Genomic DNA, 27,059 nt, shown 5'->3' on the forward strand with positions numbered 1-27,059 from the left:
TAAAAGGTACAGTTTATCTATTTGACTGTTTGTATTAAAGGACAAAATTGTATTACAAATAGTATATAAATATATTTATTTTAAAACAATAATTGCTGTGCTGTGAAGAACATGTATAACGGTGTATGGAAAGCATCGTCAACGCACCAAGAAATCGAATTGAACTGAATCGATCGCATGATAATTGTAACCAAACCGTGAGACCAGTGTAGGTTCACACCTCTACTTACTATACCATTAGCAATATCTTCTTATTAAGAAAAGCTTATTAGCAAAGCTTCTAATTATTCAGATATATACATTTATCAAATAATACATTTGACTTCTAATACTTTTTGGATGGCCTCAGTCACATTGTGTATATATTTCGTTTTAAAATACTTTTATAAAATCATTTCTCCAATAATTAGCATCACAGAAATCATTTTAATAAAATAAAAAAGTAGAGCATAGCAGAAAGTGTTTACCTGAGGGTTCTGTTTTGCTAGCGCTTCAATTTTATGCCACATTTCTTCCCGTTCCTTAACTTTGTACTTCTCTCTAGGGAAAAAAAGGGAAAACAGTACAGAGATTATTAGGATTTGTCAGAAAAAAAGCTAACATTATTTGAGTACATTTAGCTGCCAAAAGCTAAGTCAAACAACCAACTGTCCTAATAAATCCTGTTTAGCAGCGTTCATTTTGGCCGCAATTTTTGTTTTTTGTTTCGATGTAGGATCATAGTTTTAGTTGACTAAAATAAACTATATTATTTTCGTTAGCTAAATTAACACTGCTGTTTATAGACCTGATATTTGACCAGTTACCAGACCTCAAAACCAGGAGTACCGTCTATCTATACATCATCTCAGGACGCGTCTGAATCAAACATGATGCCTAAACTGTACTTTCACTTTGTTGATACAGTAAATGAAAACTGCTTCTCGTAAATATACAAACTGTGTCGCTTCTCCTTTTCCCTCCTCATATTCTCCATTTCTGACTTACTTCTGCTTCTCAGCCTTGTACTGCTGAGTGCAGTCATCAAACAGTTTCTGGTTCATTTCCATAAAGAGCTTTAGAGCGTTGTAGATAAGCCCGTGGATTGTCCTGCAGGAAGAAACAGCATTATTACTACACACATTTGAACATGTTTTTTCTTATCATAAGAAAAATAATTCGCTTTTGAAGATGATAAGTGGCTATCGACCACAAAACCAAGAGATATATATATACACACAACACCAGAAAGCAGAATAAATAAGCTCTTCATTGATGTACAGTGGGGGAAATACTTATTAAACACGTCCTGTTTTTTTTCTGGGAATATTTCTAAAGGAGCTTTTGACGTGGAATTAAACCAGATTTTGGTAAAAACCCAAACATCTGAAAAATTAGCTCTGTGTAATAAAGTTGTTACTAGATCGGATACGTTTGCGGCCGAAAATTAACGAGATTTATATTATTTATTAAATTTCCCATTTATTGTATTTTATTAACGTCTACCCCCACCCCAACCCTAAACCCAACTGTGACAGTAACATAAAAACAGTAGTTGTACTGAGTATTATTTACGCTATCTATTAAATTACCCAATAAATTGTATTTTTTAAAGCCTACTCCCACCCCAACCCTAAACCCAACCAGTCACAGTCCTGTAAAAAGATTAATTCTTGTTATACAGTGTCATAAAAAACGCTGCTATATTAATGTGCATATTGCAACTCCGGCCGGCTGCGTATCTGATCCAGACTTTATCGTGAAATAACAATGGAATGACACAAGGAGAAAGCACTGAACTACTGAAACAAATTTAAAACTTTGCATAAAAGCTTTTTTGCTGATGGCAGCTTAAAGACTCCTCTCATATGGAGAATGAAGTCACATGTATTGCTCAGGTGTGAGTTTTTCACAGACTTCAACAGAGCGTAAAAATCTTGATGGTTCTGTGGGTCGTGTCCATCAAATTGGATCCTTATTTACTGTTTTCTATTGCAGTGGTTCTCAAACTGTGGTACGTGTACCACTAGTGGTACACGGGCTTCCTTCTAGTGGTACGCGGACGAATGCAATATGGCATGTACATGCTACATATATTTCAAAATTTATCAAAAATGATGTATATAGTATGCCATATATGACATATAGCCTATATTTCTGAGGTAATTTGCCACATTTTTTTAACTGAGCAGAGTTGTAGCTGCTTTACTGGGCCTACTACACTACTGTATTTCAATACTGCTCATTTTGGTGGTACTTGGAGAGACAATTTTTTTCTGAGGTGGTACTTGATGAAAAAAAATTGAGAACCACTGTTCTATTGTATTCAAGTCAGGTGATTGGCTGGGCTATTCTACAGCTTGATTTTCTTCCTCTGAAAGCATTTGAGAGTTTCCTTGGCTGTGTTTTTGATCATTGTCTTGCTGAAATGTCCACTCTGGTTTCATCTTCATCCTCCTGCTAATGTAGATGTTGGACTGAAAGCAGCTGATATTCATTTACACTGAGGAAGGGCAGAGGATTGCTGAAGAACTACTGAGAGATTCCAGCTGCTGTCTGGGCTTTCACTGCCCTTCTAAACCTCCCTTTCTTCATGTGTTCAATACTTTTTCCCTGCATCATTTCATTGTGCATAACTTCATTTGTAAACTAATTAGATTTGTTTTAGATCTGGTGAAAATTTTAAGTCAGCAGCACCTTTAGAAATATCCTTGCTGAGAAAAATTATGACATGTTCAATACTTATTTCCCAGCTGTATACTTTAAGAGGACAATACTTAAAATAATCTGGAATCTAAGTGTTCAAAAAAAAAAAATAAATAAATAAATAAATAAATAAAATGAATCGAAATACTGAAAAAATTACCTTTAAAACAGTCTATATGTAGTGCAAAAAAAAAATGTTTTGATATATTTACATCAGGAAAATAATGTCTTCATGGAACATGACCATTACTTAATATTCAAATGATTACTAACATGGAAGTAAAAAAATTTTGACTGAAAAATGTTAGCTTTTTTTTTTTTTTTTTTAAATCACAGCTTTAACACACTAGTACGAAACCTTGTGACTTTAGTTTTTGCAATGTAAACATAACAAAAAACTGGGAGCAAGATTCAGCAGGCAAAGTGGGCTTATAATAAAAAGTCACACCTGAACTCCTCAGTCAAAAGTGACCGACCAAGCGATATTTTACCAAAAATAAAAAAAATTAATTCTGAGAATTTTTGTGTACAATCTACAAATCAGCCACAATACAGAAAAAAACAGCAGTGAAGCGGTGGCCCTCTTAAAAAAAAAAAAAAAAAAAAAAAAACACACACCTAAAATAACTGTACCGCCAATATAAAGCAAAGTTTTTATATGTGAAATCCATTCAAAAATTCAGTCACTTATCAGGAAAAGCCTTCGACAGTAAAATTTTGACACTCTAAAACAGAAAGACACGCTCACACATGCCTATAACTTAAAGCTTAACTATGTCAAAAAAGCCTTACGAATTTACAAGCTTTCACATAGGGAGCTATACATGCATCTATAGCGGTTACACCACCACATTACACAGGTTTTTCTTTTTTCTTTAAACCAAACCGTACTAATCTGCTTGCTAAAATTTGTATTTGAATGGGAGAGTCTCTATTCTTATTAGAAACACTGCTCTGATTTAAAAATAAATATTTATATACGGCATAAATATAGTTTTTTTTAACCACATCCTCTCAAAATGCAAAATCTATTTTTTTTTCAAAAATAGATAAAAACTATGACCGAATGGAGTACAAGTGTGATTCTGATTTCTGAAAACCCAGAGGCTTAACTCATATCGAGGGAGACTACTCCAGAAATGAAAAGTAATAAGCAGGGTACTTGTTCCAGTGGCTCTTGGAGTTCTTGTAGAGAGCTGGAAACATGATGGGAAGGATCTTGGCGGCATTGTCGCTGATCAGGCTCATGATGTACTCATTGTTCCAGTAATACAATGCTCTTTCAGCCACCTGAAACACACGAACATCACAGAACAATGACTTCCACACACAAACATGCTACAGAAATACTACACGGTTTCCATTTCAAAAATCACACTGTTTTCCACACTCTGTTGTATTTTTCATATCGTATTTAATGCATCTTTTTATCTCATGCATTTAAAAATCTTTTTTAACATTCTGATTTTAAAATCAGACTGTTAACATTCTATGCATGCCATTTTGCTGCTAATAAAATAAAATAAAACAACAATTGACTAGTAAACACTTAAAAAAAAAGAGATAACATAAAGAACTAAAGTCCACTGACTGCTTCATTGGCTGTCAGATAAAGCACAACACATTCTCGTAAACCCTTTGTATCAATGTCTATTGCCAAACAATTAGCATGTCTATTGCTATTCTGTGATGGTAACACGCATTCAAATAAAATGCAAAATCAGTTACAATTATTTAATGAACTCTACCATTTACTTTATCCAACCAAAGTGCATCTATGCTTTATAATAGCTATGCTTTTCCCCCAGAGCTGTCTCCCTCTTGAACTCTGCCCCTCACAGACTCTTTTGCTCCCCCTCCCCCCCATAGACCCCCCACTCTCTGTTACTTATACTCCTCACAATCACTGCACAGTTTGGCATTAGCATATTTAAAATTTGCACATATTCATTGCACTGTTTCACTTATTTGAACTTTACATACCCACTGCACATGGACATCTGTAATTATGTACACACCCACTGTACACATACACTCGTAATCATGTTTATTTATCTGCACACTACTGATTATTAATAGCAACCTGTACATATATTCAAATATTGTAAATCTGTTCATGGCTAATCCAACCTGTATATAATGCTGATAGTATATCCATCTGTAAATATCCCCATAGTTTTTCTATAACTGCACTTTATTACTTATACCTGTATCCTGCACTGCTGGTTAGACCTAAACTGCATTTCATTGCATTGTACTTGTACATGTGTAATGACAATAAAGTTGAATCTAATCTAATCTAATCTATCAAGGTTCCTAACATGTGTTTCCTAACATGAACAATCAATGAACAATACATTTCCTCCATTGTTTATTCATCTTTGTTAACATTAGTAAAACATTGAAGTCGCTCGTTGTTAGTTTCTAACTCGCAATAACTAAACTTAAAGACAACTTTGAATTTAAATAACGCATTAATAAATGTTGACCTATGATGATTTAACGCTGCACAAGTAATGTTGATTCTTTGTTCATATCAGCAAATAAATTGTCTAAAATGAACTCATGAAATCTTATTGTAAAATTGTGACCCAAAGTTTTCTAAACTGCAAAGGAACCCAAATCAAATACATAGTGGTGTAAAAAAGTGTTTGCCCCCCTACTGATTACTTATGTTTTAGCATGCGTCACACTTTAAATATTATGAAATATACATAAAATTTCAATATAAATCAAAAGTAACAGTTTTTTTCAATCATACCGTTTTTAAACTAAAGTTTTAATTAAGGAAAAACACATTACAAAACTACATAGCCCAGTGTGAAAAAGTGTTTGCCCCCTGCTAACACATAACTCTGGTTTATGACATTTGAGTTAAATTTTTCTAGCCCCAGCTAGATCCGATTAGTGCAATCAAGTAATCACTTAAATAAGACCTGCCTGACAAAGTAGACCAAAAGATCCTCAAAAGCTAAATATTATGTTGAAATTAAATGTTGAAAGAATATAGAGATGGCAACGCAGTGGCGCAGTAGGTAGTGCTGTCGCCTCACAGCAAAAAGGTCGCTGGGTCGAGCCTCGGCTCAGTTGGCGGTTTTGTCTGGAGTTTGCATGTTCTCCCTGCTTTCGCGTGGGTTTCCTCCGGGTGCTCCGGTTTCCGCAACGGTCCAAAAACATGCGGTACAGATGAATTGGGTAAGCTAAATTGTCCGTAGTGTATGAGTGTGTGTGGATGTTTCCCAGAGATGGGTTGCAGCTGGAAGGGTATCCGCTGTGTAAAAACGTGCTGGATAAGTTGGCGGTTCATTCCACTGTGGCGACCCCGGATTAATAAAGGGACTAAGACAAGAAAATTAATGAATGAATGAAGAATATAGAGATCTACCAGTCTGGAAAATGTTATAAAATGCCATTAAAAAAATTTAAAAATCAGTAAGGGGACAAATAGTTTTAATCTTGCTGCATATGCTATAGTAAACCAATGGTCCTCTAAATTGAAGCTAATTTAATAATAATAATAATAATAATAATAATAAAAATGATAATAATAATAATGATAATGATAATAATAATTATAATAATAATAATAATAATACATTTCATTTATAATGCACTTTTCTAAAACCCAAACACTACAAAAACTGAGAAAATCAAACATGCAATAAAATACAAGGATTCAACATAGAAAAATAATAAAATAAAAACACATTAGAATGATCAAGAATCTAAAAATACGAGAGTTTATTTTTGAATGTCACTTTAGCAATGCTCTACATCTAAAAAGGGCTAATGATAGAGCAAGATCCTTTTTGTCATACCTGAAAGTGTGGACTGGATACACACTTGGCCAGCTGCCTAAACAGAGGCTCCATGACTTTAACAAACTCCGAGGGCTCGATGACGTCCAAGATTTCTTCCAGCTCATTCAGAAACATCACCTCTTTCGGACTGTGTGTCTTGGGCCAGAACTTCAGCAGGCCCATGATCACCTGAGAACAAAAGGGGGAAGGCAAATAGCTGAGAAAGCAATCTCGGCAAGTTCATCATGAATAGAGAATTCATAAAGACTTGAAAAGAACGGTTAATAATAGTGACAGGAAGAAAGCAAAGGTGCCGTTGCCAGGGCTGTAAATCTTACAGGTTCAGTGAGGCTGCTGTCCTTTTCCAAAAACTGCACCACACAGTAGGCCAGCTGAAAACACAGGAAATGATTTTTCCCCAAAATGACATTACAATAATAACAAGTGTGATTAACACAGTCACTGATCCTATTTATCCTATTAATATTGTTGTGCATAACATTATACACATCAGGTGTATGGGTGATATGCAGAATAATGTGAGCTTTAGGGGTGTCAAAATTAATCACGTCTTCGATGCAGACGCGGACAATTTGGTATCGGTTCAGTAATAATCATAACCGGTTATTACTGATGTCATTTACCTCATATGCGCTCTGTCGCAAGGGAGACGATCGCGAGTATTTACAACGCTCTAACTACTTAATACTCATGAACTGTGCACAATTTCACTGTGTGAGTTTGAGAATGAGCCTACTCCATTTCTCTCTCTCACTCTCGCTCGCTCGCTCTCGCTCTGTCTCTCTCTCACACACACACAGTGGCCCATTTGACCTGCTGGCGTGGCTTTTCTTCTCCTCTCGGCTGTTTTACAGCGTTACTTTTGGATACAGAAACGAGCGCGTGTCTGCAGAGTTTTCTCCACCGTGTCTATCATACATCAGCTGTGAGATCGCCGCTGCCGCCTGCCGCTTATTCACCTGAAGAGCGCAGCGCGCAAGAGCCAATCGCAACCCAATCAATACCAAATCAAAGGGGTGTAAGAGAACTAGACAAGGATCAGAAATTGAGCTGGATATTTATATTTGTTTATATTATTTGCTTAATGCTCGTTTTTTTTTTCAAAGTTACAGTTTATATATCTGATTGTTTGTATTAAATGACACAATTGTATTACAAATAATAACCTATATAAATATATTCATACATTTTAATACAAGAGCTGCTGCTTTGAAAAAAATATAAAAGCATCGTCAATGCACCGTGATGCACCGAAATATCGAATTGAACCGAATCGATGACATGATAATCGTAACCAAACCGAACCGTGAAACTAGTGTAGGTTCAGAGCTCTAGTGAGCTTTTTTTAAATAACACCATGTATAATAGAAGACCATGAATAATAGCTTGTTAGAAAAAGCTGTATGCTCGGTCAAGCCTTTTGTTTTTGCTCTTGTTCTACTGTCAAACAAAACAGAACAGAATGAACTACACATTCATCTTAAACTGTTAAATAAGATCTTAATCTGTGTTAGATATGTGAACATGGAGCTGCTCATTGCACTTATGAACAATAATCATTTCTTCATCGCTAGAGTTGCTGCTTGAACCATCCATGCTTGTTCAAATCGCCAGTAACTTTACCAACAAGTGTCAACTTTCTCTCTTCTTCTTCTTCTGTGTTAAAAGCGGGTGTCAGAAGCTTAAAGTTGTGTAGCGCCATCTAACCTCAAAGAGTGATTTTGCATACTCTTCTGCTCGACTCCAGTGAAAAATCGATTGGGTTTGAATCCAGAAAAACAACTTGAAAAACGATGACGATAAACGCAAACGAAAAGTGTCCCAGTGTGTACGAGCCTTCACAATAAAATCGCAACCAAAATAAATAATAATAATAATTTTGGGAGTTTTACAAAAATGAACAATTATTACAAGCTGAGCCCACTGTGACATTTACAACCAAGTGTTTGCTTATAACCACCCACCCCTACAGTGAAAGCAATCTTTTCTACATCAAAGTCCTCAACAAAACAATCATCTTGAGAAGAGCGTGGTCCTGTGACGTACCTGTGGGTGATAGACACTGAGAGACTTGACTTTGTGTAAAGGCAGTAACACTCTGATCAGGAACATTTTGTGCTCCTCTTTCAGTGGCAGGGCAAAGCCATTAATTATGCTGTGGGAAGAACGTGAGACGGTCACTTTCAGTTTCGCCCAGAGAGAAAGACCTCCTCTCAGGTTTGTCATGGCAACACTGACAGTGTGCACACTCACCTTCCTAAGATTTCTAAGAGCTCCGCAATCCCATTGTGATGCTCCGTCTCGTATATAAACCTACAGTAGGAGATCAAGGACATCCAGTCAGTGGATAAAATAAGGAAGAGCTTCTCACATTTTCTCACAACAGCCAAACTCAGCGGAAGACAGACAGACTCACTCTTAACCTTTCCTTTCCATAGTTTGTTAAATAAGGGATTCTGCAGGTTTAATCAAGTTTATTTAAGACTTTTTAAGACCATTAAGAATGAATATTTAGGGCCCTATCATACACCCGGCGCAGTGTGGCGCAAGGCGCGGCGCAATAGTCTTTTGGTAGTTTAAGCTTGGCGCAAGAGTGGTTTTGAGGCGTTGCGCTACGCTGTTTAAATAGCAAATGCATTAGCGCTCATATGTGCGCCCATAGGCGTTCTGGTCTAAAAAGGAAGGCGTTCTGAGGCGGACCGCTGGCGCGTTGCTATTTTAGGAAACTATAATAGATTTTTCATTAGACCAAAACTAACCCGGTCTAAACTCCAGCGCAGAGTTGCGCCTCGCTTACACACTGCTTAATACACACAAGAGAGCAATAGGCAAATATCTTTACATATGAAAAAATGTAAATATTAAGAATATATATAGGATATATTAAGAATAGATATAGGATATAAATATAAAGAATTAAAATATTACAAAACATATTATTTTCTAGCCTACATCAATATGAAAAATCACTGCTTTTATGTCTTCTTCATCTCGGGAGGCTTTTTCAGTTCATTCATAATAATTTGCTTTTATATAATGTTATTATTATTAGCAGTATTATTTATTATATCCATATTAATATTTGTTTTATTAAAAACAAGCTTAGATTTGCCCACCTGTCAGGTTTTAGACCATATGGGGCACAGCATGTGTTTTAGGATATAACTCAGGTTTTTGAGCACATTTTGTTATTATTATTCATTTATTCGTTTGCTGGAAATTAGAACTGAATTTAGAAATAGTTTTGAAACGTATATTTGCGCTTAACAAACAAAATTATTTATTTATAGGCTAATTGATGTCTGTGCGTAAAGGTTTCCCTATCCAAGAGCGAAAGTGAAAGTAGATCCATTATCTCTCATTCTCACGCAGTAGATGCTCTGTTTAACAGTTTTCTGTTAAAAACTGTTAACTGTTTGCTTGTGAAATGCTCATTTTTTCCACTTAGACTTACTTTGCGTCCTGTAAATGGCGAATGCGCTCTTGGCGCGACGCAGCTGGCTCTTAAAGGGAATGGGAGATGAGACTCTGATTGGTTTATTCTCAAAACACACCTATAACTCATTAAGAAAATAAACTCAACTCTTTTAGACCATGCGCCATGGCGCAAAGCAGATTTTCCGGTCCCTAAATTAGCAAAAACGCATTCTGACATGCCCTGAAAGCGTTTGCGCCCTGCGTTTTGTGCTCTGTGCATGGACCGTCAAAATAGAGCCCTTACACTTGTATAGGGCTTAAAGCTATGGACTATTTTTTAATAGCGATGCAGAAAAAAAAACGTACTTGCTCCATCAAGAAACAAATTCTAACTAGTTATTTCCTACTTTACGTAAAGGAAAATTAAGACCCATTTAAAATGATTTAACACCTACAAGACCATATTTCAGTGAATTTAAGACTTTAAGGCCTATTTTTTTACCTTTAAAACTTGTTACAGACACCGCAGACACCATGCCGAGTTAAGAAAGAGTTAAGAGCTCACAAGTTCTGCGTCTACCATTAGTAAGTTTATGAATGAGGATATATTTTGAGCTGAAGGAGCCTATGCGGAGGTGGATTAGTTGACAGCTTGCCTGTAGAATATATTGTTGATCTGTCTACGGATGTAGGCTCTCAGCCCCAAGAACTTTCCATAGATCCTGTGCAGGATGGTTTTCAGGAAGTCCCGCTCTCTGGGGTCTTCGCTGTCAAAAAGCTCCAGAAGCTGAAAAGGAAAAAAAGGTAAACCTAAGCCATTACTATCGCTATTATTAAATGCTTTTTGAGATTCAATGTCAGCAGCTAGATGTATCTAAACAATCTGTTTATATCCATTAAGCGGAGCTCAATCAGAATGAAAAGTGTTTATAGAAACTAAAACCTGATCTGGCAGAGCTTGATCTGCATGAATGTTTGATCAGATTGTAGGCCTGAAATAAATATATCTACTTGTCAACAAATCCTTTACATCTTACCAGGATTCAGAAGGAGAACAAGATATTTAAGTTGCTTACAAAATAAAAGTAAATTTTTTTTACAATAATAAACTGTCCTTACAACTGCATAAACAAATACACTACCTAACAAAAAAATTATTGTCACCCATCCAAGATTTAGGAACAGCAAATAATAACTGGACTTCTAGTTGATAACTTGGTATCAGAAGTGGCTTACATGAAAGGCAAAGCCCTCTTGATCAGGGGTTCTCAACTGGTTTGGCCATGGGACCCACATTTTCACATGGTCATCAAGCCATGCCCTCAGCTATTGGAGTCGTCTTATAAAATAGTCCACAGGTTTGTCCTTGCAACTGGGATGTTTGGTTTTGAAATGTTGTTTTAATTTAGAAGGTTTCATTCATGCTCTCTTGTGAGAGCACATCAATACATATGACACACTGAGGTTTTAAGCCTTTTTTGTCGTCAATAAATGTAAATCCACACTTTACATATTCGGGGTCGTACTTGCGCTGAAATTTCACATGTCAAACGGTACGGTTGTCGTACGCGCATTTTAAAATAAAAGTCCAATATAAGCAAAATGAGTTAAAAATTAAACTGTTGTTCTTTTTTAGATCACAAACTCCACGACCCACTGAAAATGTTCCCGTGACCCAATTTTAGGTTACGACCCACCAGTTGAGAAACTCTGCTCTAGATTACACTTATTTTACCAAAATAAAACATGAAAACAATGACAATACTTTCAGAGTATACAGGAATCAGAGAGTAAAATTCAATACCTTTTAAGACCTTTTTTAAGACTCTTTCCATACATTTTAAGACATTAAAACCACTTTAGGTTTCAACCGGAAACACTAGCAAGATTTAAACCAATTTAGCTAATTATTAATTAATTTACTAATTTAACTAAAGTTTAACTTATAGAAAAACTCAAACATTTTTCATATACTAAAAAGAAATCTATTTAATCTAACTAATTGAGCAGGCTGGCATATATAGAACTGCAGAAGTAATCCGCTTGTTAAGTGTGACGTCATGCGAAGCGGCTTCCAGGTCCAAGCGCTCTATTCAACTGAATAGGGAGACTCATGAAATGGTAATAATAAACGTTTACAAAGCGATTTAAGGCTTTCGAAAATCACGATCGCAATATATATGTCCATGCCTAATATCCGATGGCCAGAATGTGATACATTTTTTTATAAATTGTTAAAATTTTGGTATTTGTTATGCAGCAAGCCCAGAGATTGTTGTGTACACTATGATTTTATATACAATTAACTTTAATGTGTGATAGGAATAAAACGTGATCATAAACGAATGATTTCTCCACTCAAATGAGTGCCGGCTTGGACCCGGAAACAGTATTACATACGTCACAAACACATCACCACTTAACAAGCAGATGGTGTTGCCTTTGTTACTGAAGTAAACATTGCAGCATGATGTCAAACCTAGCAGGATTTTATTGACTTCATAAACTACACGGCATCATGATATTCGCAGATTTAATTCAGGCAAACTTCAGCAGACAACCATCCATTGCATAATAAAAAATTATATCACGGTTTAATACCTTGCAAAATAGCATTTCATTTAACTTTAATACTTTTTAAGAGCCTTTCATTTCTCAAATTTGAATACTTTTCAAGACCCCGCGGACACCATGCTTTTGTCAGGTAGTGCATAAACACATTTTTTTAAAGTTTAAATTCTGTTATCCAGAAATGCAAATGCAGTGTAATTTTATGCACATATTTAATCAAGATAAACAAATTAGACTTAAGTGCATTCTTTGTGCTTTAAGTATTTTTATGCATCTAGTCTTTTCCATCCAGTATTTTTATGCAACATTTGAAAATGTGCATTAAAACAGGTGGATGGACGTATATTTAATGAAAAAAAAATTATATCCAGCAAGATGTTGGCAGAGCAATACACTTCTGCTTTAAACTGGATTTAGTATTCTACCCAGACCGAAGTGCTGATCTCTGCATTGGACATGCTTGTAAAAGCTGTAACAGCAGCTGGCCTCAGTTTCCTCACTCATACACACAGCAGAGGGAATGTGTGTCTTCTACTGATAGTGTGAGGTGAGGACAAACCGTGATGCAGACAAAGGTCAGAAGACAGAACACTTACCGAAAGTACAAACTTTTGGTCGATGTATTTTTTGGCAATGTTGGGCTGGAAATCGGGTGACTCCAGGAATCGTAAGAAGAATTCATACACCAGCTGAGGAATGGGTAAGGAGAGGAAAATGAGCAGATTAATAGTAAATGAATGATCAATTGATCTGTCAGGTCCTCTTTGCCACCAATACAATAAAAGCTGTCAGTTCTTGCATTTTTAATCATTTAAAAAAAGACACTTTGTTCTAAATCCCACTGAACGGTTTCACTGGAAGGAAACTAAAGTCACCCAAATATTCCGTGACCAGTGAAAACAGAGCTTCAACTTCAGCATTGTGGCAAAGCTAAAAAGTTCATACTAGAGAACATTAAAATAGCACAATAACGGAAGTCAGTTTTCTTATTAAACACATTTTTGGAAAAATCACATTTTCACACAACTGAGCCTGGTTTCTCTCATGGTTTTTCCCTTCACTTTTGTCAATTGGTGAAGTTTGTCCCTCGCCACTGGCTTGCTTGGTTGGGACTTGAGCTGCGCATCGATGGATTTCCTCTTCAGTGTTTGAACATTCAGCAGTAAAAATTAAACCACACTGAACTGAACTAAATTGAACTTCAACTCTAAAAACTGAGCTGACACAGGCAGCATTTACACTGCAGATCTTGATGGTCAATTCCGATTTTGTGACTGTATTCGATTTTCTTGATGACCCGCTTACCTCATCTTTTAAAAGTGACTCGTAGCTAGAGCTGCACAATTCATCGTAAAAAGATTGCAATCTTGATTCGATGCCCTACACCACTTGTTCTCAAAAATGTTTCATTAAGTACCACCTCAGAAAAAAATTGTCACTCCAAGTACCGCCAAAATGAGCAGTATTGAAATACAGTAGCGCAGTAGGCCCAGTAAAGCAGCTATAACTCTGCACAGTAAAACAAACGTGGCAGATTACCTGCCATGTACATGACATTTTTCATTCCTCCGCGTACCACTAGAAGGAAGCCCGCGTACCACTAGTGGTACACGTACCAGTTTGAGAACCACTGCCCTACACGATCTTAATCCAGCATTTCTACGATTCTGTCAATCATATTTTCAAGTTCAGGAGAAAAGCAAAGGCGGCTGCACGAATCTTTTCATTGCTTCACACACGTTGCTCAGCGACATGGACACCTCCAAATGGTGTTAAAAGAGTCACATACTGTATTTATAAGGTATAATTCACCTAAAAATTTCATTTTTGTCTTCATATAATGCTGTATTTGCGGCCGGGAAATCACCCGTGACGTGAGCTGCTGAATGTGTAGGCACGCGCCCTAATGATAGACGCGCACGAGTCTCCTTTAGTAAACAGAACCTGCATATGCTGTGAGTAACAGGTTATAAAGTTGTAAATAATATTACTATTATTTACAATATTAATATTATTAATATTGTATATATATATATATATATATATATATATATATATATATATATATATACAATATTAATATTATTAATATTGTATATATATATATATATATATATATATATATATATATATATATATATATATATATATATATATATAAATTATAATATTAAAACAAAAAAATAAATAAATAATAAAATAAAAAAAAATTATATATATATATATATATATATATATATATATATATATATATAATTTTTTTTATTTTATTATTTATACAACTTTTGTGGCGCAGAGTGATCGTTTGAGAGCCGCGCGCAAAGTATGAACAGCACTTAGCAGTGAAATTGAAACCGAAAGCGTTCACATCATTTAAATAATCATATCGCATTTTAGAGTTATGACTGCGACAAGCATTTGATATGTTTTTTCTTTCATAGTGAACACACAGTTGTGCGTGAAAATTATTGTTTACAGTGTCAGTATAACTACTCTAGCCTATATAATGTTGATTTTACCAGTGAATTATATGGTCTAATAATGTTCTCAATGACAGATTGCACGCATATATCTTAAACATAATTCAACATCAGATTCATTATAGGTAGAATAGAAATATTTATAGAAACCAGTAGACCTACACATAATATTATTATTGTTGTTTTATCATTTGTTTGAGAAAAAACAATAATTGCAGACTCATATTAAGCTTTATTTTACATCTAAAGAATCGTGAGAAAATTGTGATCGCTATTTTAAGCAAAAAAAAATTATATATATATATATATATATATATCAAGATCGTTTTCAGAATCAATCTGTGACTCCCAAAATCGGATTGAATCCCTCTAGATTAACACGCCTAATTCTATGGCTGCTTTAATACAAACAGGTGAATGACAAGGCAACCATCAAGAGTGACTACCAGCATTTATACAGTTTAGAAACCATTTTAGAGGAAGTGATATTGCAGGGATGTAATAGGATGAACTAAGAGATGGAATGGACTGAAAGTTAGTATTATGATTACATTAAGCTCCACACACACACACACACACACACACACACCTGAAGATGCGGCCAAGCTGCTTCCAGAGTGGGTTCATCCTCTTCAGGGTCGAATTCTGCTCCCGTGGGGTTAGAAGAGGGTGGCAGAGTCCTGAACAAGTTTACAGAAAACTGAAAAGAAACAAACATTGCATGTCATTATGCAAGCAAAGAAACTGTCCACTGTATGTATGCATGGATGTATGTATTTATGCATGCATGTATGTATATATAATGAATAAATACAAATACCACAAAGAAATGGGCATTACAGGTTTAATATTCTGTCATCACAACAACTTTTTGTCCAATGGTAGTGTAAAAGCTTGTGTCACAGAATATCAGTATACTAAATGAGAAAACTGTGGGCGTGGCTTGTTTTTCCTACTGTGAGCTGATTGGCTGTAGTAAAGTAGGCATTTCATTCAGAAAGATGGGGAAAAGGGTTTGAGGATAGTTATTACAAAATAACAGACACCTCATCCTCACCATTTCTGTTTATTGTCAAAACTGACAGCTGGAGGGGCGGGGTTAAATACGTTAGCCACGCCCAGTACTTCAGACAGAACTAATCTAATTTAACTGGAAACAAACATGAAGTGCATTTCAAGAGATTGCAATTAAAGATTACAAGGGCAAACTATTTTATCTTCTTAACGACATGGTTAGTTTTGATTTCATTTGTACTTTAAGATGCTGCTTATTATTCGAGTAAGTTACCAAAATGGCTGAGAGGAAGAACAGGAGTGTTGCTACTGCAGAGGGCCGGCTGTGCTGAGGATGACGCAATGTTTCAACCACAGCCTCAGACTCAGTGGACTCAGACCTCCAGACAGGAGAGGGAGGGAGAGGTTTTCACCAACACCTCACTCTGAGAGAATCTAATGAGTGCGTGAGGATGTAAGAGGACAGTGTGTATCTGAAACCCAAAAGCTCCGTGATTATTAATGACTGCTATTGTATTTGGATATTGGTATGAATACTCCACGTCTTCATTGCATTTCTGTTTACTTTCATTATGACTTTAGCCAGATTAAGGTAATCAAAAAAAAATAATAATTATATATATATATATATATATATATATATATATATATATATATATATATATATATATATATATATATATATAATAAAAAAATAATAAATAAATAAATAAAATAAAAAAATAAAAATAAAAATCACAGTTTTATTTAAAGAATTGTCTTAATCGAATTAAAATCAGAGTATTGATGTCCATAGAAATGTAGTCAGGGATTTATTAAATGATTATATTAGATGGATGTATGTTGATTCTGATTGGTCAGTCGTGACATTCCGAGGTACTACTATCTTGATCGTCAGTGAATATGTTCACATCCATAAACTTGCATCCAAATGTATTTGTATCTGCTTGTCTGTCTGACTTAATAATATGCAGGTATTTATTCACCATTCAGCTGGTTTCACTTCGGTCAGCTTTGCGTTTTTGGTGCCATCGTGTGACTGAATAATGCGCAGGTTAGTGTATACTCCATCAGCTGTTTTCGTTTCTGTCAGCTTTGTGTTTAATTAAAAGAATTAAACAAACTATTATGACTCAGATCAATGTTTTATGTGTAGTTTTTATGTTTTGTGGAGAGTAGTCATCTAAAAAGCTGAATGAAATACATCCAGGATGGGTTTTTTCATAGAATAAAGCCTATCAGTCTAATACAACAGTGCTCCACTCTTCATGTCGGACCGCTAATAAGCCTATCAACCTCCTGAATGTACTTTATCCCCATCTTAATAACTGCCTTTCCATAAATCAGCAAAATTCATGCCTGGGATTAGTAATGCACTGAAATGTTAAAGGTTTATATTGTACAATCAAGAACATTTAATGTTCTCACAATGCATCACAATGAGGTAAAAAGTTCCCTACATGATTATATAAATATAGGCGTGTAATTTAATGTACGCTGTAAAAGATGCTGGGTACCATACAAATTCTTAAAATTAAACAATTTAAGAAATCATTTTAAGAAACAATTATTTTCTTGTTGATTGAACATAAAACAAATAAGCTATTAAAAAATAATTTAAAAAAAAAAAAAAAAAAAAAACGCAATAATTGTGATGATTCAGCTAATGCAGCAAAAATATTCCAGTGCATCATTGCAGTGATCCATCTAAATAAAAATAGTCAAATATCATTCATAGTTGAATTTTTTTTTGCTATTTTGCACTGCTGAGCCCTATCTGGGACACAGCAGATCCTCTCCGAATTATACATGGCTGAGAGGCAACACGGGTGTCTGGGTCTTGATTTATGACAGATAATTACCCAAAATTCCCTGGTGTGAATTTACACTACATTTTCTCCTGGATCTGGCAAGTAATTACGTTTGCATTGGTCAGGCAAAAGCCATTACTGTCGATTGGTCACAGAGGATGACAAGCGTAGTAAAGGTGTGTGTTTTCAGCATGTTCGCTCTTATTCACTCCTGATCAGATGAAAGTCAGTTTACTAACATCCATAAGAGTTGTATAGGAAAGAAATACTTCTAAAAAGCAGTGGACAATTTGTTTGTGTGTGTGTATTTAGACTAGCAACAGCATAAAATATGCAAGCCTTTTTTTGTCTTCTATTTTAATGTTTTAAAATGTAAAAACCAGTCAGCACCATGGCTCAGTGGTTAGCACTGTCGCCTCACAGCAAAAAGGTCGCTGGTTCGAGTCCCGACTGGGTCATTTGGCATTTCTGTGTGGAGTTTGCATGTTCTCTCTGTGGTGACGTGGGTTTTCTCCGCGTGCTCCGGTTTCAACAACAGCCCATGGACGATAAGTGAACTGAATAAACTAAATTGGCTGTAAAGTATGTGTAAATGAGTGTGTATGGACGTTTCACAGTACTGGGTTGCAGCTGGCAGGTCATCTGCTGTGCATAACATATGTTAAAAGGTGGCGGTTCATTCCGCTGTGGTGATCTCTGATGACTAAAGGGACTAAGCAGAATGAAAATGAATGAATGAATGAATTGAAAAACCAGGTGAACTCTGTTAAAAAAAAACACTCATGCGTCAATTAAAGATTCAGTTTTTAATATATATTTTTTTAACATATTCAAGAAATGCTAATAACTAATCAGTCCAATAATTTCCCAAATATTTAAGCATTGATTCATACGGATCACAGCCCACAGGTCAAAATGCACATGACTCACGAGTTAATAAATAGCTTTTACTTGTAGATTAATCCTAAACTTGTATTGACCACAGAGAGGTCGCCTCTTGCGTCATTCAAATCACATGTATGAAAGCATTTAGGGTTTCCTATAAATTATAATAATGACAGAAGGAGTTGTGGTTGGTTATTCGGGATGTGGTGGATTTCTTAGGTTATAAAAGGTGCTTTCTGTCACTACTTGCTTATCCTACATTAATGCATTGAGTGTAAGCTGCATGATTTATTATTAAAAGATCGGGATCTCAACACCCACACAACAAAAATTATAAACGAGGGTGATTTGCACGTTTATTAATCCTAAGAGATTCAGTCTTTAGTCTTCCGAGTTAGTTATGAAGTTACAAACAGTTAAATAATGCAGAAGTACTGGAATAACAGTGGTAAAGATTAAAACCACAATCATATGAATTTTCGACGATCAAAAATGAAAGTTGTTGGCAGCAATTATATTTGTTTAACCAATGGGTTAATAAAAAATATGCCACTGAATAATTCTTCAAAAATGATTCATCTAGCAATGAAAAAACAAACCAAAATTAAATGCAATGAAATCTAGCAATAAAAAAAACCAAGAGTGTTTTGTAGTGCAGTTTTTGTAATAAACAGAAAGCAACTTCATTTGTCTCCGCCCCTTTTTGGCTGATCCAAAACATGATTCGATCTGTGCCTAAAAAACCATAATGTAATCTGTTACACCACTAATATCTATGTAACCAAAATTTCTTATGACTAAAGATAGAAAGAAATTAACATCTGGGATATCAAAGGGGCGAGTAAATTGGTTGGAAATTTAAGACGCTTTTAATGAAAGCTTTAAATACGAAAATTATCAAAACTTCTCAGTCATTTTTGAAGGAAATGCTAACGACCAAATGTGATACAATGATCTAATGCTAAGCTAAGCTAAAAGTACTCTTGTCAGACCCAGAGATTGCCTGAATGGATTTAAAAATGATACAACTCAACTGTTCAACTCTATGGGAGCTGTAAAATTAAACTATCTTCAAAAATAAAGTAGGAGTGTTCCTTTAAACAACAAAAGAAACGCACTCAAAACTTGACCGAAAAATTTCAAGCGTTCACACTGAGGGTGCTTTCACACTAGCACTTTTGGTCCGCACCCGGGTTTGTTCAATGTCATAGTACGGTACGTTTAGTAGCGGTATGTGTCTTCTGAACTCGGGTGCTCACCTGTGAATCGTACTCGAGTCCGCCTGAATGAGGTGGTGTGGGGAACAGTTCATGTGAACTCTGGTGTGGTTCACGTAAATGCAATCATCCCAAATACGGAATTAAACCGTCAACTGTACAACAAACTATCGTTTTCATAACGATTGTTTGTTTGTGTGCGTGTGTGTGTCTGTGTCACGTTTCGTACCTTGGTGACACGCGCGGAACTGAGCCAGGGCAAACACAGTAATACACAGTGATGTCTGCTTGCCTCCTCCAAAAACAGCTTCTGCAGACACTGTGTGATGTTCTGAACGTTTATAATAGTTTTGCGGCAGATGGACGCGAGTCGCTTTCTGTATGTCTAAAACCAACAGCTTCAGTTAAAGCAGAATGACCGCAGTTTGCGGACGTCTTTCCATTTCGGCGCTTGCTTTTGTTGACCGTCACCTAGCAACGGCCGTAAACGAAACAGCAGATCCATGACGCAAGCGTACTGGGTTTCAGAGGAAAAAAAGACAGTGTGAACACAAACCAAGCAAGGAAGTGGCAAGGGGGGACAATCGAACTTGGGTAAGGTCCAGGCAAATAAACCAAGTGTGAAAGCACCCTTAGATATTGCTTGACGGTACTAGCAGGTTTGGCATGCTGTACCAGCAGTGAACCCTGAGCTCGGAGAAAATTGAGCACCGGGTTCCTGCCTAGTCTGTTAGAATGTAAGAAGGTCTGTGATCAATAGGTATCGAGAACTTCCCCTGGTAAGAGAAGGAGATGGGATGGAAGGGGTTTCTTCTTCCAAAACGAAGATAGGCAAGTAGGGTAAAATCTGTCGGCTTGGATTAATCTGATTGGATTGTTTCTGATTATGGATGAGAGGCCAGCCACAATCAATCATATCCCGTCCTCCTCTCAAAATTATTTTGTAAAACTTTACTTAATAAGGATCAAAGTACATCAAACTGTTAATATTATGCTGCGTTTGTTTTCTTTCTGATGTCTTTACTCTGTAAAATGTGTAGTTTTCTAATAACTGACTTTTTTTTTCATTTGCCTATTGCATTCGTTGTTTTCAATATGCTTTATATTACTTGCAAATTCAGGCTAGTATATTTAATTTCAGCTGTGATATCCAGAACATCACAGTTATGTAAAATATTCATCATAGAGTGATCTATATTTTGCCATTGTGCAAATAATAAGAGAGTCTTCAGATTTGGGTCACGTCGCCCACTCCTATTCACGTTACATAACAATGATTTAGATTTTTGCCATAACTGAGGATCCCCAGTGGATATTCTCACCATGATGACAGCTTCGGGGTAGATGGACTCTGTGACCACGTCGCGGTTGTGTGTGATGTACTCCACCATTTCATTCAGGCCGGCTCTCTTCACCTCTTTGTACTTGAGATCGCTTAGTGGATCCGTCACAAAGTCGAAAAGCACGCAGCACTGCCGCAGTTTCTGGACGAACAGCTCTTCCCGATCAATGGGTGGGGCATCTGGAGGACACAACAAACAAATAGCATGAGTGACACCTGACAAACAGTCAATCAAACTCACCTACAAACCTATTTTCAAGACCTCTTACTGTGCTGTTTCACACACACACTGTTTAAACAGAGTTTCTATTTAGAAGGCTCCCAGCTCTGTCAGATTCTCATTTACACCTTCTTCTCACCTTGACCGTGAACCTCCAGTGTCCGTCTGTGTGTGTTGTGAATTCTACCCCACATGAGCTTGTGGAAAGTAACACTGTTCTGCCAAGGCTGCTGCAATTATAAGACCGTAATGGCTGACCGGGAATCAGATGACCAAGTACTAGGGATGGTCAATATATTGAAGACTCATCATATAGTCACAAATATTTAGCGGTCTTTTATATTGTAATTAAAAATCATATACAGCGGCTAAAATACAAATTGAACATGTCACAACATTTGTAAAGGTGCTTGTTGACTTTTTAGATGTCAGAAACAACTGAAGCAATCCATGCATACAATGAAAACAAAACTAAGTACTGTAGTTTAGAGAATGAGTTGTGTAACAAAATGAAATGACAGTGGAAGGAAGGTGTAAGGAGGCATGGAAAGCTCAGACAGCAGACTTAATATTATATTAAACAAAAGAAATACATTAATGTAAAAAAATCTAATTGTTTTGCTTGCATCAAGTCACACTCATTCATTTTCCTTCGGCTTAAGGCTGATATATACTTCTGCGTAAAGCGCACGCGTTTGCTACGGCGCAGCCTACAGGTTGACGCATAGCCCTGCGCCGTGGTCGTCGCTGCTACGCAACTCTCAAAAAATGGAACTACATGTCGCAATGACGCGTAGCGCAAGCTTTGTGATTGGTCGGCTTGGTAGTTCTGACGAGTGTGGGCGGGACCGAGAGCCGCGTGAGCCTGATGGAGCGATTGTTTACAAGTGAGGAGTTCCATGAAGGAGCTCGGGATGAAAACTTTTGTTTTCTGTTTACCCCATGGATAAAATTGTTGCATGTCCACCGGTTTAAACGGAGTTTGAGCCACTTGTACATTCAGGAAGCTTTCAGAAAAAACAAAACAGCAGTGAAGAAACTCGACACTCGTTAATTCAGAGCAACAGAGACAGCGCGCAGAAGTATAAATGCACAGCTACGCACGTTGCATGTGCCGTGGGTCATGTTGATCACTTGATGCAGAAGTATGAACCAGGCTTTAGTCCCTTATTTATGAGGGGTCACCACAACAGAATGAACCACCAACTATTCAGGCATGTTTTACGCAGTAAATGCCCTTTCAACCTCAACCTGGTACTGGGAAACACCCATACATTCTCTCATACACAAACACACACACTCTGACACTATGGCCAATTTTGTTTACCAAATTCACTTACAGTGCATATCTTTGGACTGTTGGGGAAACCGGAGCTCCCGCAGGAAGCCCACGCCAACACGGGGAGAAAATGCAAACTCCACACAGAAATGCCAACAGGCCCTGCAGGGACTCGAACCAGAGACCTTCTTGCTGTAAGGGAACAGTGCTAACCACTGAGCCACCGTGCTTCCCCAAACCACACTTATTTCGACTATTATTTTCCTCCTCTGACTAAAAGGGAAACATGCAAGCTCTGCAATTTAAATAGTCAACAAGCTAAAAGAAAACCCCAACCAGATCTTGAAATATGTGAATCAGTATATGAGCAGCATTAGATCTGACAGTGGAAACTGAACCTGCTGCCCATCGTAATGGACGGCACAGGGTAACGAGGAGAGGATGGGGGATTGATCCACTTTTGAGCGGCGCTGGGGACAGCATGAAAATGCAGTGCTAAAATCTGGGGCACAGATGACAGCTTCAATGAATCTATATTAAACAGGATCCACAGAGAGCTGCACTGCAGTAGCAGCTCTTTCAAACTTCCACTTTCACACATAACCAATCACAAAATGATACAAAGCTTCAAATGACAAGGCAATGGCACTAGGGGCTTATGACGGTATCAAATATTGTTGCGATTAATTGCTGTATCACAATTTTGACCTAAGCTGCGAAAACCTTTTTTGTTTTTTTGGCTGATATATTAACATAAAAAACGTATTATTGTGTATTGTGTAGTAATGTATTGTATTATTGTATATATAAATAGGATGCTCAACTGAAGTTTTAACCTAATTAAATTGCATACGAATTAAAAAGTACTATAGGTAACACTACAATAAAGTCTCATTCGTTAGCAGTGTTGGGTAAGTTACTTTATAAAAAGCAATAGATTACAAATTAGTGACTACTACTGGAAAACTGTAATATAATTACATTACTCATTACTTAATGTAAAAAGTAATCAGATTACTAATTACTTTACTTTGAAGTTACGTTTAAAACATAAAATACACCTATAAAAAATACTAAATAAACTGCAGCTCTTTCACTAATTTCATATTTACTAAGAAACATTACAATGGGTTGATCACAGCAGCTGGACATATTCAAAAGACTTAAAGAGTTCACCCAAAACTTATAATTCCCTCATCATTCCCTTTTTCCAAACTGGTTTGTCTTTTCTTAACACAAAAGAAGGCATTTAGAAGAAAACTGGATACCTGTAACAATTGACATCCATAGTATGAAAAAGCACTGCAGTGTTTGGGTGTTCTGAGGTAATTAGTCTACCGAAATGTGTTTATTTCTTACAAAGTATGAAGCTGACTGGTCAGGTTGTGTCACGCGACTCTTTGTTTTTAACTGGGAGCACCTGGAAAATGTAAGGGCGTGTGCAATACTCGCTTCCAATATGCGTGTACAAGACGCAAGCCTTGAATGGAAATAACAAACTTGCGCAAACAAATAAAGCAATATGTGATCTGCACCATAAGCAGCTATGCTGCTCTTCACATTCAGAAAATATCTTCACTCCCGATCCTGCTGGAAATTCCAATTTAGCCTGTTGGAATACCATGTTTTTGGATGCTGGTGTCCTTGGCGATGAGTATCATCATGGAATGCTTTCTCATCAAGTGTTTGAACAAGTTGCTGGTCGAGTTAAAGCAGTCGAAAGTTCTTAAGAGACAGGACATTGACTGATTTTATTGAAAGTAAAAACAAAAAACATGCAAAGTAATGTCTGTATTTCCACTTAAAGAAGCAACCACTCTCGACAGCCGCAAGTCGAGGCAAGTTTATTTATATAGCACATTTCATACATAGTGGCAATTCAAAGTGCTTTACATAAACAAGAATAAAAGAGACAAGTATAAGAAAAATAAAAACAAATAATGAAAATGATTTAAAAAAAAACTGATAAAAAAAGCAGCTTGTTCTCCGGTTATTTAAAAGTACATGCTCATTGCAGCGAAAAACATGATTTTAAAAAAGCATTTTTTTTCCTTCTAAAAACTATATTCATAATGGAAGTAATGCAATTACACTGACTTTAGTAACTAATCAAAATACACAAATTTAAAATGTAATTCGTGGCATGACTGCGTTTTACAAAAAAGTAATGGGAATACATTAACATTACTGTGGAAAGTGCTACACTTAACTGTTAACTGGACTCAAATAAACATTTAGGAAAAAGACAGATTTATTACAGTTACTTTGTTATTATGAGTAAAAATTAAAATACAACTGATTTTTATTAGTGAATAATACGATTTATGACTTATAATCATTTTATAAGGCCACAGCCACAGCCATGTCACCCTGCAGCCCAATACCGGTTACTCACTGAAGCTAAGCAGGGCTGAGCCTGGTCAGTACCTGGATGGGAGACCACTAGGGAACACTAGGTTGCTGTTGGAAGTGGTGTTAGTGAGGCCAGCAGGGGGCGCTCAACCTGTGGCCTGTGTGAGTCCTAATGCCCCAGTAAAAGTGAAGGGGACACTAAACTGTCAGTGGGCGCCGTCTTTCGGATGAGACGTTAAACCGAGGTCCTGACTCTCTGTGGTCATTAAAAATCCCATGGCACTTCTCATGAAAGAGCAGGGGTGTAACCCTGGTGTCCTGGCCAAAGTCCCTCTATCGGCCCTTACGATCATGGCCTCCCAATCATCCCCTTCCACCAAATTGGCTCTATCACTGTCTCTCCTCTCCACCAATAGCTGGTATGTGGTGAGCGCACTGGCGCCATTGTCCTGTGGCTGCCGTCGCATCATCCAAGTGGATGCTGCACACTGGTGGTGGTGTGGAGAGACTTCATGATTTTGAAGAGCTTTGGGTGTATGACCACACACAATAAATGCGCTATATAAATACACATTACATTACATAATCAGATTACAATTATGATTTTAACACATAACTCGGTATTAACTAAGAAACTGATATCACTTTACATTAATAAAAGCTTAGTTTAGTTAAATTAACTAATGGAGCCTTACTGCACAGTGTTAATAGACATTAGCCCTATAAATAGTCAAAGAATTGTCAATCAATATTTCAGCATGTAGCAGATCAGATGAACGTGAAAAGTTCATGTTTGAAGTAACAAGTTCATGAACTAATTAAGTCTCTAAACATTTGGTGGTGTTATAAAAAACACTGAAAATACAATCTGAATATTCTTAAAAGTCCTCTAAAAGTTGAAATAAAAAATTATTATTCACTGTATATTGAATATTAATACTTCTGACTTAAACTGTATGTCCTTCATCTCAATTGTAGATACAAGTTTGAAACACACGTCATGTCTTTAACTCTGCTAACATAGGCGAATTCTTTTCACAATGCTTTCAGCAGGCGGAGGAGGGCAGGATTTCCAGAATAGCTGCAGGCCTTGAACCTCAACATCCTGCAGTCTGAAGTAGGAGTGTGTGACTCGGAGATCTTATGCAATGCTAGAAGAGAAGCTCTGAGAGTGATGAGAGGAGGAGGATGGTAATGAAGGAAGAGGATGAACTGATGCCAGAAGCTTTTCTGCTGATGAATGTACAGGATTGATATTGATCTCATCAAATCAAATATGCACTAGTATATACGCAGATATAAGCATGAAACTAGACATTCATAGTGCATCTCAGTGGATGACTTCTTCCCTAGACCAAGAAAAGATATAACCATAATTTTGAAAAACAAACTTATTGGTCTATTCGGAAAGTATCTACTGTGCCTTTTTGGAGTCTAGATGGTGACTCTTTTGCTGAATGACTCTTTTGTTGATGAACATTGAAAGTATATAGATTTGACAAATATGTTATTGCTGTATTTAATATTATAATTTTTTTTTGTTTTGTTTGCTTGTTTCAAAGTGAATGTTATTTTAAGTTTATTTAATATTCTTGTTTTATTTTCTGGCTAAACTTAATTTTAACCCGTCAATTTGTCTGAAAATGTTAAAAATAGAAACAGTTGATCAAAAAAGCAAAGAAACTAAATTGGATAGTAAAGTTTGAGGACCAACTTCATGGTGGTTTAAGAAAGTCTGTTGGAAGTTGTTTATTTAGTTTCGAAAAAGTATCAAGTTGGCTAAGGCGAGGCAGTGGCGCAGTAGGTAGTGCTGTCGCCTCACAGCAAGAAGGTCGCTGGGTCGAAACTCGGCTCAGTTGGCGTTTCTGTGTGGAATTTGCATGTTCTCCCTGCCTTCACGTGGGTTTCCTCCGGGTGCTCCGGTTTCCCCCACAGTCCAAAGACATGCGGTACAGGTGAATTGGG

At 36.6% G+C, this 27,059-nt stretch overlaps 1 protein-coding gene across 1 annotated transcript in view; it reads right to left on the minus strand.

Annotated features, from left to right (window-relative positions):
* Positions 1-27,059, minus strand: part of ppp2r5d (protein phosphatase 2, regulatory subunit B', delta) — a 64,553-nt gene that overhangs the window by 8,087 nt on the left and 29,407 nt on the right. Inside the window, exons 4-14 of the mRNA NM_213318.1 lie at positions 21,224-21,423; positions 15,564-15,674; positions 13,091-13,183; positions 10,580-10,710; positions 8,760-8,819; positions 8,553-8,661; positions 6,824-6,877; positions 6,504-6,674; positions 3,848-3,975; positions 988-1,089; positions 468-540 (exon numbers count right to left, since the gene is read on the minus strand). Coding sequence (NP_998483.1) covers positions 468-540; positions 988-1,089; positions 3,848-3,975; positions 6,504-6,674; positions 6,824-6,877; positions 8,553-8,661; positions 8,760-8,819; positions 10,580-10,710; positions 13,091-13,183; positions 15,564-15,674; positions 21,224-21,423 — 1,232 coding nt within the window. The remainder of the gene's footprint in view (positions 1-467; positions 541-987; positions 1,090-3,847; positions 3,976-6,503; positions 6,675-6,823; positions 6,878-8,552; positions 8,662-8,759; positions 8,820-10,579; positions 10,711-13,090; positions 13,184-15,563; positions 15,675-21,223; positions 21,424-27,059) is intronic.

This window comes from Danio rerio, chromosome 13 (assembly GCF_052040795.2).
Source record: "Danio rerio strain M-AB ecotype USA chromosome 13, GRCz13ab, whole genome shotgun sequence".
NCBI classification, from domain to species: domain Eukaryota; kingdom Metazoa; phylum Chordata; class Actinopteri; order Cypriniformes; family Danionidae; genus Danio; species Danio rerio.